At 35.8% G+C, this 19,084-nt stretch overlaps 1 protein-coding gene across 1 annotated transcript in view; it reads right to left on the bottom strand.

Moving 5' to 3' along the window:
• Positions 1-19,084, bottom strand: part of LOC306845536 (adenylate kinase isoenzyme 5-like) — a 93,860-nt gene that overhangs the window by 34,641 nt on the left and 40,135 nt on the right. The window contains exon 6 of the mRNA XM_079378406.1: positions 18,220-18,411. Within this exon, the coding sequence (XP_079234532.1) occupies positions 18,220-18,411 (192 nt within the window). The remainder of the gene's footprint in view (positions 1-18,219; positions 18,412-19,084) is intronic.

The raw sequence follows: 19,084 nt of genomic DNA, 5'->3' as shown, positions 1-19,084 counted from the left end.
GCAGATTGGCCATTACTATACTCATCAGAATTATTCAATTCTATTATTAATGCATTGAATTTCCATTATCATTTGTGCATTTTATATATTGCAACAGTGTCAGAATAAATTCTCATTGAAGCTGTGCATAGGTTTCTGCCACACTCTCCAAGTATTCACTATTCTTCTTCAATGGGTTTTGTATTCAGCCCTGCCAGTGTGCAGCTCACCAAAACTGTCTTTGAAATAGGTCAGCCATTCTCTTGTTTGGTTTCTTAGTAAAAAAGTAATAAATAGCCAAATGCAACTGAAACACATGTGTCAACACAGCCTTGTGAGAGGGAAATCCCATTTCAGAGTGCTAAAGCACTGCCCTGCATTCATTTTCTAAGATCTGCCTTAGAAAATATGTATGGGGTTCCTTGCAACAGTGTCAAATACATCTCTGAGCTTAATACTTGAGATGAAATGGCTGATTATGCAGTGTGACTAAACTATTCCAGACTGGTAAAAATGATGTTCACTACACTCTTTTGACCATCTAGTTGAAGACTTAACCAAATATACACTGCACTCTTTGCAAGCATTACTGTTTCCAAAAGTAGATCTGCAATGTCAGTTGTATTTGTGTAACTTCTTCCTAGACTTTATGCTGGGGTTTGAAGCCATATTATGCACTTATATTTTGATGCCACCAGTAAAAATACTATGCAAAATCAACCCAGGCTTACTGGAAATATGTTACTCTGCCTACATTCCTGTAAAACCTAAAAATTGGTCTTGAAGGGTATATTTTGCTGCACTTTTCAGGTAACATGTTCACAAGACGTGCTATAAGTCAGCTTTTTCTCCATTGCAGATGCAGGTTTATTTAACAGCACAGTGTCATGACAAAACATGTCTGTGGATAAAAAAAAATGCATGCAAAATGTTACTTGTAGAATGTTTCATGGCAGTTTCAAAGCAAAAATGCCCAGTGCCTGGTGTGTTTAAGTTTCTCCGGAACAGTTAAATGTGACTGTGGCAGCGTTTTATGACATTTGTGTTGTCGAATCACAACAGTGGAAATGCCGCTAAAATTAACACAATGAAATGCCACTAAAAACTTGATGCTCTTTTGTATTTGAAATTAACATACCACTGACACTAAACCCTACCTTAAACCTAACCAAAGCAAAAGCAAACATGAACTAAAAACGCATTTGCTGAAGCAAGCATGCCTTGCCATGCAATAATCTGCCTCTGTAATCGTAACGTGTGTGAAAAAGGTGTAACTGCCACGACTGTTCATTTAAACTAGAAACTGCAGTGATTAATGTGTGTAAGGATGTTTTTGCATAAATGTAGGCAGGCATTCATTTCCAAAAAGCCTGGATTGAGCGAAGCATCTAAATAAATTTCATTACTTATTGAAATGTACATGAACTGAACATGAGCAGTTGAATACAGTATATACAATACATGTAGTGTAAATATTGCATTGTGGACCCAAATTCAGTTCAAGTTAATTCAATGCAATTTTTAATGAATGAATGAATGAATGAAAATGACATCAATGAGACTAAATTAATCTAAAATCAATGCATTTCAAAATAAGGTCATGTGATTCAATTCTAATCATTGCAATGCAATGCAGTGCAATACAATTTGATTCAGTTCCATTTCAGTCCATTCACTCACTCAGCCAATCACTGATTATATATGAACCTCACTTGAGATTGAAGGGGTCTTCATGCTAAATATTATGTTTCATTCACTTAAATCCATACTGCAAACACAGGAGAATGGGTACTCAAAATAAGCTTAATAATGCTGGCCTTTTCACATCAGTTGTGTGTTAGAAATAATTTTATAATTAAAAGAATTCAAAATTACAAAGAACATGGTTTAAGGTAACTAGAGTACACAGTTTTGAATTTATTACGATTTGTAATATATTTAGAGTTTTATAATTTTATATAACTTTAATTCGAATTTATATAAAAAATGATGTGTAATAATTTACATACAATTTATTATATATACAAAACAGAATTACATTATGTTGCCCATATTCACTGCAGAAGTACTTGTAATGTGCACTTGTAAAGTACTTGTAACTTGTACAGATGTAATGTGCCCCTTTAGACAAATTAGTCTGAAAATAGCTGTTTAAATAACAAAAGTTATGATGCTCATAAATTCAGAAAAGAAAACCATGCCTCTGGAGACTTTCTAGGGCAAATGTTACGCTCCACCATTAATCTTGCAAACACTCAAGCATCAACATATGTAAGTATATCATATTATATTTGCCTTACAATTAGAGCATGATGAAAACAAAATTAATATAATTACTCAATTAAACTCTGAGACCTTAACGTCAGCACACACAGCTTTCATTCAGTGTTCAGGGTTAAAAGGCTCTGACTTTTAAGAAATGACATCGAAACCTCATGTGGCGACACCAAAGAGACTCGCCACCAAAGCATTATAGATGGCTAATTAAATGGTCTATTTTTTACTATGAAGGGATGAACTTCAGTCAAAGCTTCACAATCAATTATCGCTCTCTCGCTTTGCAGTTACACTTAAAAAGGTTAGAGCAGAGCCCGCCATCAAAGCGTTCTGCTGGAATTGCTCATATATGAGATCCAAGGCGAAGGACACAAACAATATTATGGCAGTTTGAGTCTAAATTTGTGTGTGATACTTATTATTTTCTATCTCTAATTCACATCAGAGCTGTATAATTACTGACCTCAAATGACATCAATCAAAATTTGTTGCAGCACAAAGGCCAGATACTGAGCAAGATATTGAGGTTTGTTTGTCAGGTCCAGTTATTGATTTTTGGCAGAACTGAAAGGAAACTGGCTATAATATTTCAAAAATGTTTCATGACTCATTTGAGATGCTTCATGAGTTGCTCCATTTTACATTGTGTAAACATCTAATATACATTTGACGTAACTGATACTTTGTCTTAGTCGACTCTAGATGGAACTACAATTCAACAGTTCAGTAAGAGATATTTCAATTGATCAAAAGTGTCAGATGTTTATAATGTCACATATTTATTATTTCAAATGCTTTCATTTCTATTCATACTTAAATAGAAAATAGCAATGTTAAAATATAAGAATATTGCATAATATTATGCATTTTTGATCAAATAAATGATCAGTAATCACCTTGGGGAGTATTGGGACTTTTTTCAAAAACATAAAATCTATAGATATAATGGTAACACTTTACAATAAGCTTCATTAATTAACTACATTAGTTAACATGAACTAAGAATGAACAATACTTCTACAGCATTTATTAATCTTAATATTAATTTCAGCATTTACTAATGCATTATTAAAATCACAAGTTGAGTGTGTTAACATTATTTAATGCACTATGAACTAACATGAACAAACAATGAATAACTGTTAATTTTTGAAAAATGTATAATTAAATTTTTATTAACATTAACAAAGCTTAATAAATAAATAGTGTAATAAATTAATTGTTCATTGTTCGTTCATGTTATTAATACATTAACTACAGTAGCGTGTTTAGGCACCATGCAACTGCTTGGGGCCCCCGCGGTCCAGGGGGGCCTCCGCGGAACGCGATTTTTACCGATGGGAATTGAGAACCGGCATTTTTTTGGACAAACGTAATTGGGTCAATACCGGACTACTGATAAGCTTGAGGACAAACAATACTGTTATCGATATGTGCGTTGTTTTATCTCCGTACTTCTGTGTTAATGGCGAATTAGAAGCTGTTCTCAAACCGATCTCAAGCTGTCTACTGTCAGAGGTTTGGCACGACATGGAGCGGTCTCAAACTCTATCCGGCGCATGTGGTGGTGGTGGCGCAGTGGATAAGACACATGCCTTCGGTGTGAGAGACCTGGGTTCGAATCCACTGTGAGACACCAATGTGTCCCTAGTTGCTCCAGAGGCGTGCGACCTCTGACATATATAGCAATTGTAAGTCGCTTTGGATAAAAGCGTCAGCTAAATGTAAAATAATTATAATGCTGAAGGTGAGGTACAATTCATATTTCTTAGTGAAGTGACATACTGCCAAGTATGGTGACCCATACTTGGAATTCGTGCTCTGCATTTAACCCATCCAACGTGCACACACACAGCAGTGAACACACACACTGTGAACACACACCCGGAGCAGTGGGCAGCTGTATTTATGCTGCGGCGCCCGGGGAGCAGTTGGGGTTCGGTGCCTTGCTCAAGGGTCTCACCTCAGTTGTGGTATTGAGGGTGGCGAGAGCGCTGGACATTCACTCCCCCCACCTACAATCCCTGCCGGCCCAAGACTCGAACCCGCAACCTTTGGATTACGATCCTGACTCTCTAACCATTAGGCCACGACTTCCCTCGTGGTCTTCCCTCGTGGCCTAACTTATTTTATAAGTTAAATTGCTGAGCCGCTGCGGTCTCGGTGAATCAGCAGCATCCACAACTGAATGCAACAAAAAGTGTTGACCTTGAAATTTGTTTATGCGCGAGTGCACATGCTAAATGAAGGTGGATTGAATAAAATGGATTTAAAAAAAAGAAATTAAAAAAGTGTATTAATGAGCTGCAGTTTTATTACATCACGCGCTGACACAGATGCAGTATTAACGCCACAGGTCATCAATAAGGTGCAGATTGGTCCTCAATTTGAGTACAATATTGCAAACCGTTTTACAGTGTTTCCAACACACTTTTTCACTGCGCGCATCACACGCTCAAACTCATCAAAAGTCAACAAGTTCAACAAGCAAAAACTTATCCAAGTGACTGCAGCTGAACGAACACGCGTGAGAGAGACGAAGCAGCGCAAATCGCGCGGCTCTTAAGTGAGTGGGAATTTACTGAACGTGGCACTTGCGGGAGTTAACACTGTACGCAATACCCGCAACCTCACACCACATTTCAGGTCGTGTAGATAGGCAAGTATATATACAAATCATTTAGTAAGCAGAAATCCAAAATTTACAAGATGTGACTGCATTGATGCTTGAGGAATTCACTTCCAACAGCCATGATAGACAGCAATTGGCGGTTAAAGTTTTCTATGCACAATTTGATTTGAGGAAAGTCATGAGACACTATCTCCCTATCCAATCATATTAATGGATAAAAATACAATTAAAATAAGCATGTAACGACCACAAACGGATGAAAATAGCGGAGTAAAAGTACCAATACATCACTTAAAATGTACTCAAGTAAAAGTAAAAGTCCACAATTTTTAAACTACTCAAAAAAGTACAATTACTACTTAATTACTGTAACGTGAGTATTTGTAATTCGTTACTTCCCACCACTGTATAGACCTGATGTCAATTAACTTAATTAGTTGCTAGATGTTCTCCCAGCTGAATCTTTTCAAAATGTCCTGCTTTTTCAGCCATTTGTTGCCCCGTGCCAACTTTTCTGAGACCTGTAGCAATTTGAAAATTTGAAATGAGCTCATTCAGTGGATAAGTGTAAAATTTCTCCATTTGAACATTTATTATGTCCTCTATGTTCTATTGTGAATACAATATTGGCTCAGGTGATTTGAAAGTTTTCATTTCAAATTTAAAAAACATCCCAACATTTTTAATGTTTTGTTAAAATAGCAAATAGGCTTCCATAGATATGCATTTGAAAGAGGGCAGAGATATTCTAATTAGTAAGGATGTAAGGTAAAAGGTATTTTGAAAGCATGAATGCCAGTTCCAAATGCTTAAATGTTGACGTGAAATCAAACACTTCACCTTCCCCTCGATCTGACCGAAGGCTATTGACACGATGTATCATGTTTTTGTGAAGCTTATATCTTCCTGTCACAGGGTAATGAGCTAGTTAACAGTGCTAATAATAACATTCTGTATTCATCAGAGATGCTACTTTCTTCTATCTTCAAACAGCCTAATGAAGGTTGCTTCACCATAGCAACAAGTGGAAGAAATCACTGAAGATACAAGAGGATCCCAAACAGCATTTCCTGAGTCATTCTTCACACTGCTGTCATTTCTTGCACCTTTAAAATAACCTTCACTGAGGGTTACCCACAGTCAGAGCTTACTTTAAACTCTAACAACCAAGTAATTACAAGCTTCCAGCAGAAATTTCTCCATATGACATTTGTACCTGCAACTTCATTCTTTCACATTCACAGTGCTTTAGTGTTTAACACTTTTCTAAAAAAATGAGGGATCTGAATTTCCAGCCAGCCTAACAGGTTGGGCTCAGTCAGACTGACATCGAGTCATACTCTGCCAAATACACATCCACTATCAGCGCATATGGCGCCCTGCTGTTCAGCACAAAACTCAACGTGCTAAACTGTTGTTCTCACTTGGGAGGCAAATTTACCTTTTGGAAAGAAAGAAAGAAAGAAAGAAAGAAAGATAGAAAGAAAGAAAGACTAAAATATTTACAGAGTGTATTAAGACTTGTAAAACACAATGTCAGATTAAATGAGTCGCATCAAAATTATTTACAAATTTGCATAATATAGTATAATTATTCATCATAAATAAACCTAAAACACATTATCCTTTTCAAGCCCAACAAAGTAAGTTTGGAATTCATAATTTCAATAAGAAACTATTCTGGTAAATTCTGGTATACTACAGTGTATCTGTAATAAATCAAATATTACTATTATATTAACTATTTATTGAAGTAACAATATTAAAGTTAATTTTTAATAGCATTTACATTTCCCCTTTACATACTTTAACAAGTATCCATATTGTATTCATACTAAATAAACAAAATATTGTATTCATTTATTTATAACAATTGAAATTCAGCAAACATCTAAGAATAAGTAAGAATATGAATTATCAAAAGCAACAGTAAAGACATTTATATTGTTAGAAAATATGACATTTTTATTTATTGATTTTTTTTTTCCCGTTTCCACAAATATTTGCAAAACTGTTATCAATAGGAAATGTTAATAAGCAGCAAATCAGCATATTAGAATGATTTCTGAAGGATCATGTGATACTGAAAATTCAGCTTTCCATCATAAATTACATTTTATAATATATTACAATAACAAACAGTTATATTAAATTGTAATAATACGTCACATTATTACTGTATTTTTAGATTAAATAAATGTAGCCTTGGTGAAAATAAGAAGGTTTCAAAAACAATTAAAAATGTTACAGACCTCAGACTTTTTAACTGATAGAGTATAACAATTAAAATGTAATGAAATCATAAAAGTTCAGTAATCTCTATTAGTAGCAAGTCCTGTACTGTGCACATAAATAGTATACAAATGGTGTCATTTTCTGAAAATTACCAATATAACAGACACAAAACACTGTGCGTCTAAACCTTCAATGTACTGCATAAAAAGATATAAACTGTCTGCCAGGAATGGGAATTGGGTTTACCACTATGAAAGTGAAAGTGAAAGTAAAAAGTCCAAATGTTGCGCATACCAGTCATTATACATGCAATGTAGAGATTGCCCTTAATTAAATGGAAAAAAGTGAAAAATATCAAGATGATATTTAAGTTTGAGGCAACTATCTGTGACATAGTTCTTCCCTATGTCTTTATTATAATCAAATATGATAATATAAACAAAAGGTATCATATTTGACTGACAGATACACGCCATTTCCATAAGTAGAGGCATAAACAGAGGCAACGTGTGAAATAATAATTATACGAAATAAGAATAATTTGGTTCTTCCTGACAGCTGATGTGAAGAGCATCATCACAATCTAACTGATGAAGAAGTAAAGTCATTTATGCTTAATTATCAGTTCATGAGTCCACCAAACGTAACTAACAAGTACCATTCCTACCCTAGGAATCATCCGGAACAAATGTAATTAAGAAACATTATTAGGAACATCATTATAAAATAACTCAGAGGTGAAAGCAGCAGAAGGCAAATGTTTAATTTTTGTAGAGGAAATGCAAGGCATATCGAAACCATTCGGTTTAATTCTCACAATAGTGTTGAACAATTTGTGTCATTGCTTAACCCCCCTTTGTGGCCAACAAGCAATAAGCCACATCGCTCTTATATATTATATGAACATGAGAGTCATAAGATCTATTTAGAACGTAAAGGGGGATGAGATTCTGAGAAATTGCATTAGTTCTGCGCTGGCTGTGAAGATCTATAATAACAACTCCTCGTCTTGCTTCCTGCTATCTTCTGCATGCAGAAAAACCACACAGGCTGATTATTTGAGAATATCAAGCAATGCTCTCAGCAAACCCAAACGAGATACAGAGTTGTGTATTTGTGAAGAGAAGTTTATGAAAACTTCAGACACCATACACTTACAATAAAGTTTCGTTATTGGCTTCAATAGCTGCTTTTCCACCATCAGGCCAAAATGTTCTCATTGCTTAACTGTTCCACTCCATGCCAACCCGGCCCAGTAAGTATATACAGATTTGGTTTGGTTATCAACTGTGGGGCTGATTTACATATACGGTGTGAGATGGAAATAGATGGATAGTGTAGTGTAGTGTAGTTCTGCATTACTGAAGAAAAGTTGACTTAAAAATAACTGGTAGTATTTGTTCCAAACCTGTAAGCTGTTGTTTATCAGTGGAGCACACATTTTATTCACTGATAATCTTCCCCGAAGTGATTCAGATTCAGAGTCATATTCAAAAATTACACAAAGGCTACATCATAATCAAATGGAGTGTGTCCAGTGACTTAAATTTCAGTCCGTCTGACTTCAGAACAATTCAAATATAGTACATAAGGCATATGCACTCCTGGTATTTTATGCTGCTATTTTGTTATGTTCTGTTATTAGACTTTTCTTAACAATAGTAATTTCCATCCAAATATTGTGCTTATATTTCACCTTTTTTATAGAGGGTCTCAAAACAGGTTAATGAGCTGGAGCCATAATCACAATCAGACATTCTAATCAATGCAATTGATGTGACTTTTCCAGTATCAAATTGTTATGCTTTTTATGAAAATATAGCCTGTCCTGATTCAACAATGATTTCTGAAGACTGAAAATAGCTGACTATGCTGACGAGGCAAGAAAACATCCCAGCTTTGAACATTTTGGATTTCTCAAATCCATGACATGGCAGATGTTGTGGAAATGGAAAAATGTCACTCCTGTTAACGGAAAACTGAAATTATTAATTTCAAAACAGACAATTTTTCTGTGTTCCACAGAATGTTATTTTTTGGGTGATCTATCCCTGTAAAAGAAGAAGGTCCAATATTTCAGTCAGTTTTATATTAAAAAAGTGACAGTAAACGATTTAGAGGCAAGGAGGGTCAATCTTCGGACAAACACTCAAAACAGAAAAGTGCTTTCACTTGTGCTGTATGTGGTTCTTGTTCAAATCAGTTTTATCAACATGACTCAGGCTCTCAGTTTAGATTAAATAAATGTGGCTTTGTATAGTTCCATTCTAGGGTCATTTTAGGTATAAAAAAAGTTTTGCAGTTAGCAATTTCATCCCTGAAGTTGCTTATACAATGCCTGCAGGCAGAATGAAATGTACAGCAGCAAACTTGCAAAGTTTAGAGCAGCGCTGACAAACTGAAGATGACAATCTGACAGCCAGCGCACACACTCTACTGCATGCTGTTGACATTAGGCAGTTAAATGGCACACTTCATTCATCTCAAGATAACCTGATATTTCCTATATATGACAATGATCTCTCCTGAATCTCAAAAAATGTTACATCACCAGTATTTGCAACATCCAGTGTCAAGAAGATGGCTGCTAAACCAATTCATTGCAAACTAATTCAGCAGATGGAGGTCTTCCATACTTGCTGTGCCAGCAGAATGTGTCAGTTTCATGCATGCATTAAGATTTGGTTCAAATTTCCAATTTTTAATGAATAATGAGTTAGATGTATGTTTCTAAACCTGTTGCATATATAGGAATCACCAAAGAAACTAAAAGAGGCCACATTATTTATATCAGTTTCACTTGGAACCCACGGAGACCCATCACCATGGGAACTGTGGAGGTGATTGGGAAAAGATTTCACATCTTAGGCTTATCCAACCTGAAACGCAGGCAGTTGTGTTCCATGAGATGCCAGCCTCAGCCCAGTATCACTGAAATGCAAATATATCTTCTCAGAAGAGAGCGTGGCATGAATTCCCTTTGAACCACATCAGCAGCAGCCAACCACATCAGCTGATAGGATTCCCACACCGTACAAGAGAAGAAGAAACCTCACCCATCCGTTTCTTTCTTACTTAGGGTTTATGTTTATAATAATAAAAATAAAATAAAAAAACATCAAAACTGTTATTTGTTGCAGTAGATATCTAGGCCTTCACAATAACGGTGTTTTGTTTGTTGGGGATGTTTCAGATATGCTGACCTTTGATTTCAAATTAGATTTTTAATTAATATTAGCTGTTATAAAGATGTTTACCTGCTATTTGCTGAAATCTAATTAAAATCAAAGGGTGAAAATACTTTTTTGGTGTTGCTCTGAAATTCTGAAATAACCTATTGCTATTATGCTATTATATATCAGATTTTATCCTAGCAAAACTCAGATAGTCCTATTCTTTCTTTCTTTCTTTCTTTCTTTCTTTCTTTCTTTCTTTCTTTCTTTCTTTCTTTCTTTCTTTCTTTCTTTCTTTCTTTCTTTCTTCCTGTAGAATCTAAAAGACGAAATCATAGAGAATGTTTATGAGAATTATGTGAATAATCTACAGTGACATATTAACTTGTCAGAGTCTGAAGGCAAAGAAAGCTGGGTCACACTTTATATTAGGTGGCCTTAACTACTATGTACTTAAAAAAAAAAATAAGTACAATGTACTTATTGTGCTCATATTGTATTGCAACACACTATTGCTGCTATTGAGGTGGGATACGGGTAAGGTTAGGGACAGGTTTGGTGGTATGGGTAGGTTTAAGGGTGGGTTAAGGTGTAAGGGATGGGTTAAAAGTGTAATTATAAATGTAATTACAGAAATTAGTTACAGATGTAACTACATATAGGCATTTTTAAAAATATAAGTACAATGTAAGAACATGTATGTACACAATAAGTGCATCGTACCAAATGATTAATTTATATGTAAGTACATAGTAGTTAAGGCCACCTAATATAAAGTGGGACCGAAAGCTGAAAATGTGATTTAAAGGGGTCATCGGATGCCCATTTTACACAAGATGATATGATTCTTTAGGGTCTTAATGAAAAGTCTATAACATACTTTGGTTAAAATTTCTCAATGGTAGTGTAAAAAACTACTTCTTCACCCTGTCAAAATCAGCTCTGCTTTCATCAAGCCATTATAGTCCATGTTGCTTTAAATGCAAATGAGCTCTGCTCACCCCGCCCTTCTCTTCTGTGGGGTGGCGAGCAGTACTGTTTACTTTAGCCGTGAAACTGGCTAACTAGTATATTAGGAAAGGCGATTTGCAAAGATTCATAAAAATCCTTATTCTCACTTCTTCTGTAGATAAAGCTGGATCACGAATGATTTGTGCGAACATAGACGCATTTAGGCCAATCGGTGCATTCCCTTCAAAGCAAAAGTACCGTTAATCCTCTGCGTCTTCAGCGGCTCAGATGTTGGGAGTAAATGACGCCTCCTATATTCAATATTACATTAAACAACTAAACACTTCAATCGCTTAATCGGAGACATTCTTGTCTTGTACAGAGAGTACATTTTCATGACTAACATGGAAGAGGGGAATCTCCTCAACCACCACCAATGTTGCAGCATCCACGTGCTTTTCTTTTGACAGTAGTGCCCCCATCACTATACACTTAGGACCCTCACAGACCACAGGGTGAGCACCCCCTGCTGGCCTCACTAACATCTCTTCCAGCAGCAACCTAGTTTTCCCAGGAGGTCTCCCATCCAGGTATTGACCAGGCTCAACCCTGATTAGCTTCAGTGGGTGACCAGTCTCGGGCTACAGGGTGATATGGCTGCTGGCCATGTAGGAACTGTAGGAACACAAAATATATCTTGAAAAGTGATTTTTTTTTCTCCACATAGTGCAAGTCTATGGGGCCGGTGTTGTGTTTCAAACAGTCGAAACATTTTTCAAAATACCTTCTTTTTTGCTGCACAGGAAAAAGAAAGGTCTAGAATGATATGAGGCAGAGTAAATGATGACAGACTTTTCATGAAAGAGCATCCTCTGAGTAATTAAATATTCTTCTAGGATGGAATGGCATTCTCTCTGCTCTCTGATTGGCTTTTGGCTGTAGGAGGAAATTAAACCCATTCAGCGCAGTAGAAATCAACACATCCTCATTTTCACTCATGCATAAACTGATGAGAACACCATTCCTCATCTTTTAAAAAATAAAAACGGCTATACATCACAAACAATGCCACTGCAAACGTACATCTTTGTGATTGAAACATGAAAAATGTAAATGGCAAGTGCAGTGAAGCCGTGACAGAGAGAATGAGTAAAGGAGCCATATTTTATATTTGCGGTTTATATGTTGCTTGTAGAAATATGTCAGAATAAAAGCTTATGAATGAACATCAGTGAAGCCCCATAATGGTGTAATAATGGCAAAGTGTCAGTGGCCATTCATATTCAAAACTTGGGTTTGAATATGAAGAAAAAAATCTAAAGCCTCATGGGGGTTTAATAAAAAAGCCAAACAAACCAAACTGCTAGAATATTAACTGTTAGGCTTTCCTTAGATGATGAGGAAATGAATTCACATTAATAAGAAATGGCGTGCAGCTTATTCCACCTGATTACTGGAGTATGCTTGTGGTGCCGCAGATGGGAGAGATTAATTAAATCATCTCACCTGAGCTGTGTCTGAATCACATCCAGCCATCTGAAATGCCAGCAGATTTAATACAATCCTCTTCACTTTATACCAGATCAACACATTTTATTAAAAAAGTACCCCATGACAGCCTCCACCTACAGTATTATGAAATGTATATGCTAATTAAAAGGTACAATAAAGTTACTCCGCTTAGAGTAAATCAAAGATTATCACATATCATGTTTTTAGGTAAGCCTTAATTTTTTAAAACTATAAATATTTAAAAGACTCTCATCATGAGGATTTAAATTTTGATAATGATCTTAAAATGTGCCATGAATGTTCTGAACTCTCCAATGAAATAAGACCAGTAATAGAAACTAAGCAAAATATTGATATGAAGTCCTGAAACATTATTAACACATACCTGGCCATACAACAGCAATTGCAACAGCTGTTTTATATCAAAAATTGATTTGAAAAGAGGTTGTTTTTGAAGGATAAAGCAGTAAATTGGACTCGACAGCAATCCCGCAACTTGGTAGTTAAAATTTGGCACTATTACTCCAAGAAGGAAATCATACTGTAAGTGCCAAGCAGCAAAGAATTACCCATTTCATTCTCAGAGTCAGAGAAAGGGTGCAGTGAAAACTGAATGAGGACTGTTAAGAATAAAGTATTTTTTTATTTTAAAAAAAAATTATGATTTTTATTTTTATTTTTGTATCTTAGAATAAGAAAGTCATTTAAAAGGCTGGGATGGGAATAAAATAACTGACAAAATGCCTTTAATTAATAATGAAAAAAAGTGTTTAAATAAATACTGACATTCCTTTAAATGAATGTCCTGGACCTTTAAAAATACAAATATTTTACAAAAATGTATGACATCTTATTATTAGAAATTAATTAAGTGATGAGGAGGGAATATTGCAAATAAACTTTTAAAAAATATGGTAGCTTTCAAAAAATACAGTAAAAACAGCAATGTTGTAAAATATTATTACAATTATTACAACTGCTTTCTATTTTAATATATTTTAAAATGTAATTTACTTATATGTAATTTGTCTTACTGTCATGTTTTTGTCAAATTTAATTCCTCCTTGCTTAAAAAAGGTGATAATAAATCCAATGGCACCAGTCAGTGCTCGTTAAGCTCATGTTGTCTGACATTTTTACTAATCTGATGGTATACAGTAAACGAGTTTCTCTGCATCCGCACCAGCGAAGGTAGTGCAGCTGTCTATTTATTTATCCTCAGCTGAAATGGCCTTGCAAAGCGGGAGTCCACACAACACTAGAGCTGTCAATCAACCGTCAGTTAATTAAATCTACTCAACCCGTGGTTGACAGGAAGTGAATGTACAATTGATGTGAAGGAAAAAAATGTTTATCGTCCCAAGGCCAGTTTGATTTTGAAGAGTAATGTTTGTGTCATCTCCCGCATAAACGCTTCATTTTAGAGTGAAGCGGATCAATGCAGGCTGCACGCTGTGAATGAGAAAGTGCTCCGGTCTGAGCGGTGAGAAGTGTGTGAGTGTGATCACACACCTGCATCCTCAAACACCTGCTCATACTGACATATCTCACATGAGTATGAAGAGCCTCGACTCTGTTTAAATGAATATGGATGCTTTGTTCTCTTGTTTTTCACTATTTCAAGATTAAACATCAATTTTTCTCCAGTTGCTGCTGTGGCATGCCAGTCTCTGCTGGCACACGAGCAGCAGACATGTGGGCTAGTAGAGGTGCTGAAGAACGCATTGGCAGAGAGATTCAGCTTATCACAAGCTCATAAGCTTGGATATTCTTTAGCAACAGCTGGGTATTTTACCCTTAAAGGGATAGTTCACTCAAAAAAGAAAACTCTGTCATCATTTACTCATCCTCATTTTGTGACAAACCTCTTTTATTTTTTCTTTCTAAGGGTTTACATGACACCATTTTCAACTAAAAATAGAAAACTTTTCATGTGTTTTGGGGGCCTGAAAATGCATACATTTGAAAACGGGTTTCAAAGTGCACGTTATTAAAGTGCACATTATTATACCGTTATTATCTCCATGTAAACTATAAAAACACAAATTTGTGAAAACATTTGTCATGCACAAGTTTCTTTACAAAGTGATATCGCCAACTACTGGCCTGGCAAACATAATACAGCATTTTAAGTCCTTTCTGTGGATCTGTGTGAACTGGATAGTTTTGATCATGTTGCTATCTGTATACAAAGCTTTGAAAAAATGCAAAGGAAGACTTTTCCATTTTGCAGTACATCGTTGTTGCATAAACGTAGCCTCAGATCTGATTTACGCTTGTGTTTAATTCAAACATGGAACCTTTAGATACCTCCCAACAGGTTTGATTTTGAAGTTTGCGGTCTGTTACTCACATAAAGTTATCGTATGACTTTAGAAGATTTGAAATAAAGTCAAATACATATGGTACTTCTGTTTGCTTTTTGTAGGGTTGTGTATTGACACATATTTCACTAATCTATTTGATTTTGATTCACAACATTCGATTCCATTCTGATCTCGATTCAGTATTGATTTGTTTTGATGTCTGTATATCAGGTACAGTACATGTCAATTTTTCTTCAGGAAATCTTTCTCAACTAATGCTGTAAACTATGCAGGGAGCCCTGTCTGTTGGTAAATTACTATTGAAGGTTACAATTAACAACAAAGTCCACATTTAATGAGAATTATGTTTCTACTTATATTGATTGTTGAAATAGAAATATTTAAATCTCTCAAAAAACCGTAGCTTTCCGTAGCCGTAGCCGTAGCCATGTGACATGTAATCCAGTGCATATATTTACTTTTTTAAATATTTAAATTTTATTGTTTGAATTTGATGATAAAATTGACTGAATCTGAAAACTGAGATTACTACAATTACATTTTGTTAGTGCATCAACAGAAAACACCATAGACTAAAAGTTTGATCTTGGAATTTAGGATCAATATTGGTTCATGTTCATCAAAATGAAGTTCGACTGAAATTGATCAACTGAAATTGTGAACCCAGCCCTACTTTTTTGTCATTTTTGGACCTTGGCGGCCCAAGTTAGAGAAAAATGCAGTGCGAAAAGTTTCTTCTTTTGCATTTTACAGAACAAAAAAAAGGCAAATAGGTTTGGAACCACATGAGGATGAGGAAATGATGACAAGATTTCAAGTGAATTACCCCTTTAAACACAAGGAAAGTAATTCTGCTTTCAATATTTCTTAAAAGTTATGTGCCTTTCAAAACGGCAAACTTCTAAATGTCTGTTAAAGATAAAAACAATTCCATCTAGTGTCAGAGTATTTTGGTTTCCATGTTTTTTTTTGTTTTTGTTTTTTAGCAAGAGCTTTGCCCTGCAGCCATTATAAGGAAGAAAAGAACAAAGCATGAAGTGCCATTCTTAGTATTTCCCAAAAGAACATTTGGATCAGAAACTTTGATTTGACATTTATTGCTTTTTACTTTCTGATTTCCCTTGCTCCTTGTATTTCTATATATGTCTCCTAAATCTTATATGTTTCCTGTCATTTCCAGACTCAACTTCTTTCTAATAACACATCCCCTTTGCCTTTGTTTAGTAACTAAAAAGAGTTCTCCTTGCTTATTAAAAAAGTGGCTCCACTGGGATCCTGACATGCTGAATCTAACTGCTTTTAATTTACAGCCTGTCCCAGATTACCCTATATGTCTGTATTAATTACTCAGAGTGATAAAGAGCATGTCTTAATGAAACTGACAGCGTTGGGACTATGTGTTGGATGTGCACCTGGTCAGTGCACAGTCCAACACTCAATGTATGCTGCTGGGATTTACAGAAATGAATCTTGAAATGAGTGTAGGTGTATTATATATCCACTTACCTTTTAATTACAAATGTGTCAAAATGATACCAGCTTAATATTCAAGATAAAAGCACATTATCCACAAAATACATGCCGTTTTCTAAACATATGCAAGATAAATACATATGATCCACATGATGCATGCCATTACCTACACCAGGGGTCACCAGACACGGTCCTGGATGATGTCCTGCAGAGTTTAGCTCCAACCCCAATCAAACACACCTGAAGCAGCTAATCAGTGTCTTACTATGTATACTTGAAACTTCCAGGGTGATGTGTTGAGGCAAGTTGGAGCTAAACTCTGCAGGACACAGACCCTCCAGGACCAAGTTTGGTGACCCCTGACCTACACCATAGCCTGATATAATGCACTTTTTTTGCCACTTTTTTGTTTATAAGGTGACCATTTTGGAGTGATAATGTATGGCTCTATTTACTACTGCTTTGTTCACCCTTCACTGACAAATTCGCTAAATGGTATGCTAAAAGTTACAAATGGTTAAAAAAGGATTTAGATGTCCAGATCCAATCTAAACCTAACCTATCTTATCCTATCATATTCTGTCATCAATTACTCAACCCTCATGACATTCCAAACCCATAAGACTGATCAGTGATCATGTGGCCATCTCTCTTCAGAAGACTTGGATTGAACCCCTCAATTCATGTGGATAATTTTTTACAATGTTTTAGGAGGCTTTTTAAGAGTCAAGTTTTGTACTTTCAATGGAGGGACAAAAATCTTCATTTGTGTTTCAAAGATGAACCAATGTCTTTTTTGGATGGCATGATGTGAGGATGACAAAATGATGACAAAATTTTCAGTTTTGGTAAACAGTTCCTTTGATTTCAATCTTTTAGGGTGCTTTCACCCAGGTTCGATTGACATCAGAGTTCGGTTCATTTGGATGATGTGAACGCTGTCTTCTGAACTCGAGTCCGTACCCTAGTCCGCTTAAAAAGGGTGGTCTGGGGTTCGGTTCATGTGAACTCTGGTACGGTTCGCTGCTGATGGGAATGCAATTGTACCAAATCGCGGAAGTGAAACGCTCTTAAATGACGTACTATTTGATAAAAACGTGTGTTTGTGTGTGTGTTTCCCTCACTTTCCTGAAAAGCTGCAAGTAGAGAGCTGTATATCTCACTTCTGTTTGCCTTCAGCATTCTTTAGAGCATTTGCAGTACATTCGTAAGACAGACGTAAGTGCCGTTATTTACTGAAGCTTTGGAAACAAAACCAATGGTTCAAAAATATAAATATATAAAAATAAAGAGAGCAACTATGCATTTTGCTGCCTTCTCCTGCGCCGTCATTACTAAGCAACAGGGTAAACAGCTGCTGGCTTGATGACACAAACAAACTGCGGTTCGGACCCAAATAAATTATATGAACACAGTCCAGCGGGGGCAGAGGGAGGGGGGAGCAATCGAACTCTGGTTCGGACCAAGCTATTGAACCAAGTGTGAAAGCACCCTTAGTGTTGACATTTTTATTAATGATGAAATGATTGAAATGATCTTTGGTTTTAATTCAATTGGTGCAATAAAGAATTCAAATCTTAATTTTAAGAAACATCATCATTTGACATTTCCATTTGAAATCTCTCTGACTTGTGAGCAATATACTGAAAAATTTCCTTACTGTGACGATGAGGCCTTTTTCTTGGAAGTATTTGACCAGGGGTATGGCGTTCTGTTTGAAATTAGTCAAGCGTCGATCGATAGCTTTAGGGTTGTCATCTGGGCGACCCTGCTGCTCCGCACGCTTCTCCAAACGCTCCTTCAGACGTTGGTTAGAGCAGGCCAGAAATACCACCAGGTCTGGAGTACAAATCTACAGAGGAAAAAAAGGAGGTGAGTGTCTCCTAACTAGTAATGTCTCAATTCAAGTTGATATTGTTGGATATGTCAACTTCTGGCAGTCAAGATCAAAGCAACTTGTGGCTCAATGATCTGTGAAGATGTAACTATTAAGAACCACTCTAAGGTCACATGTCTAACTCATCTTCAGGTAAGATTGCCTGGCCCCTCATATTATAATGAATGAGACTGAATGTGGACCACAGGCAAATAAGCACACATCAGGTGTCTTAGTTATAACATTCACAGGAAATGCACAGCATTTTGTAATATTGAGGATTTAGAGAAATGTCACAGTCTTATTTTATCTATTATTTTAGTTTGTGGGCTTTATTGTGTGCAACAATATTGTTCAGTTGCAAAGAAATCTCCGAGAGAAAATAAATAATAGAGTTGGTTGCTATGGTTACAGACACAGTTAAACAATTATCAAAGACTAACAAAAAAATCTATGATGCGTGATAACAGCTCGTTGCGTTGGTGTTCAATATACACATGTTGGCGGTTTCAACAATGCTAATTATTTTGTTTTATATATGTATAAAGCTTTTTCAATTTAATTTACAGCCTCCTTATCAAGTTTAACATGTCAAAGGTCTTAATTGTATCTGCTCAAATAGCATGTCAGCTGCGCTGTTACTTCTTTG

Source organism: Barbus barbus (genome assembly GCF_936440315.1).
Source record: "Barbus barbus genome assembly, chromosome: 26".
Lineage (NCBI taxonomy): Eukaryota > Metazoa > Chordata > Actinopteri > Cypriniformes > Cyprinidae > Barbus > Barbus barbus.
The sequence above is the reverse complement of the archived record's forward strand: the minus strand, read 5'-3'. Positions and strand labels throughout refer to the sequence as shown.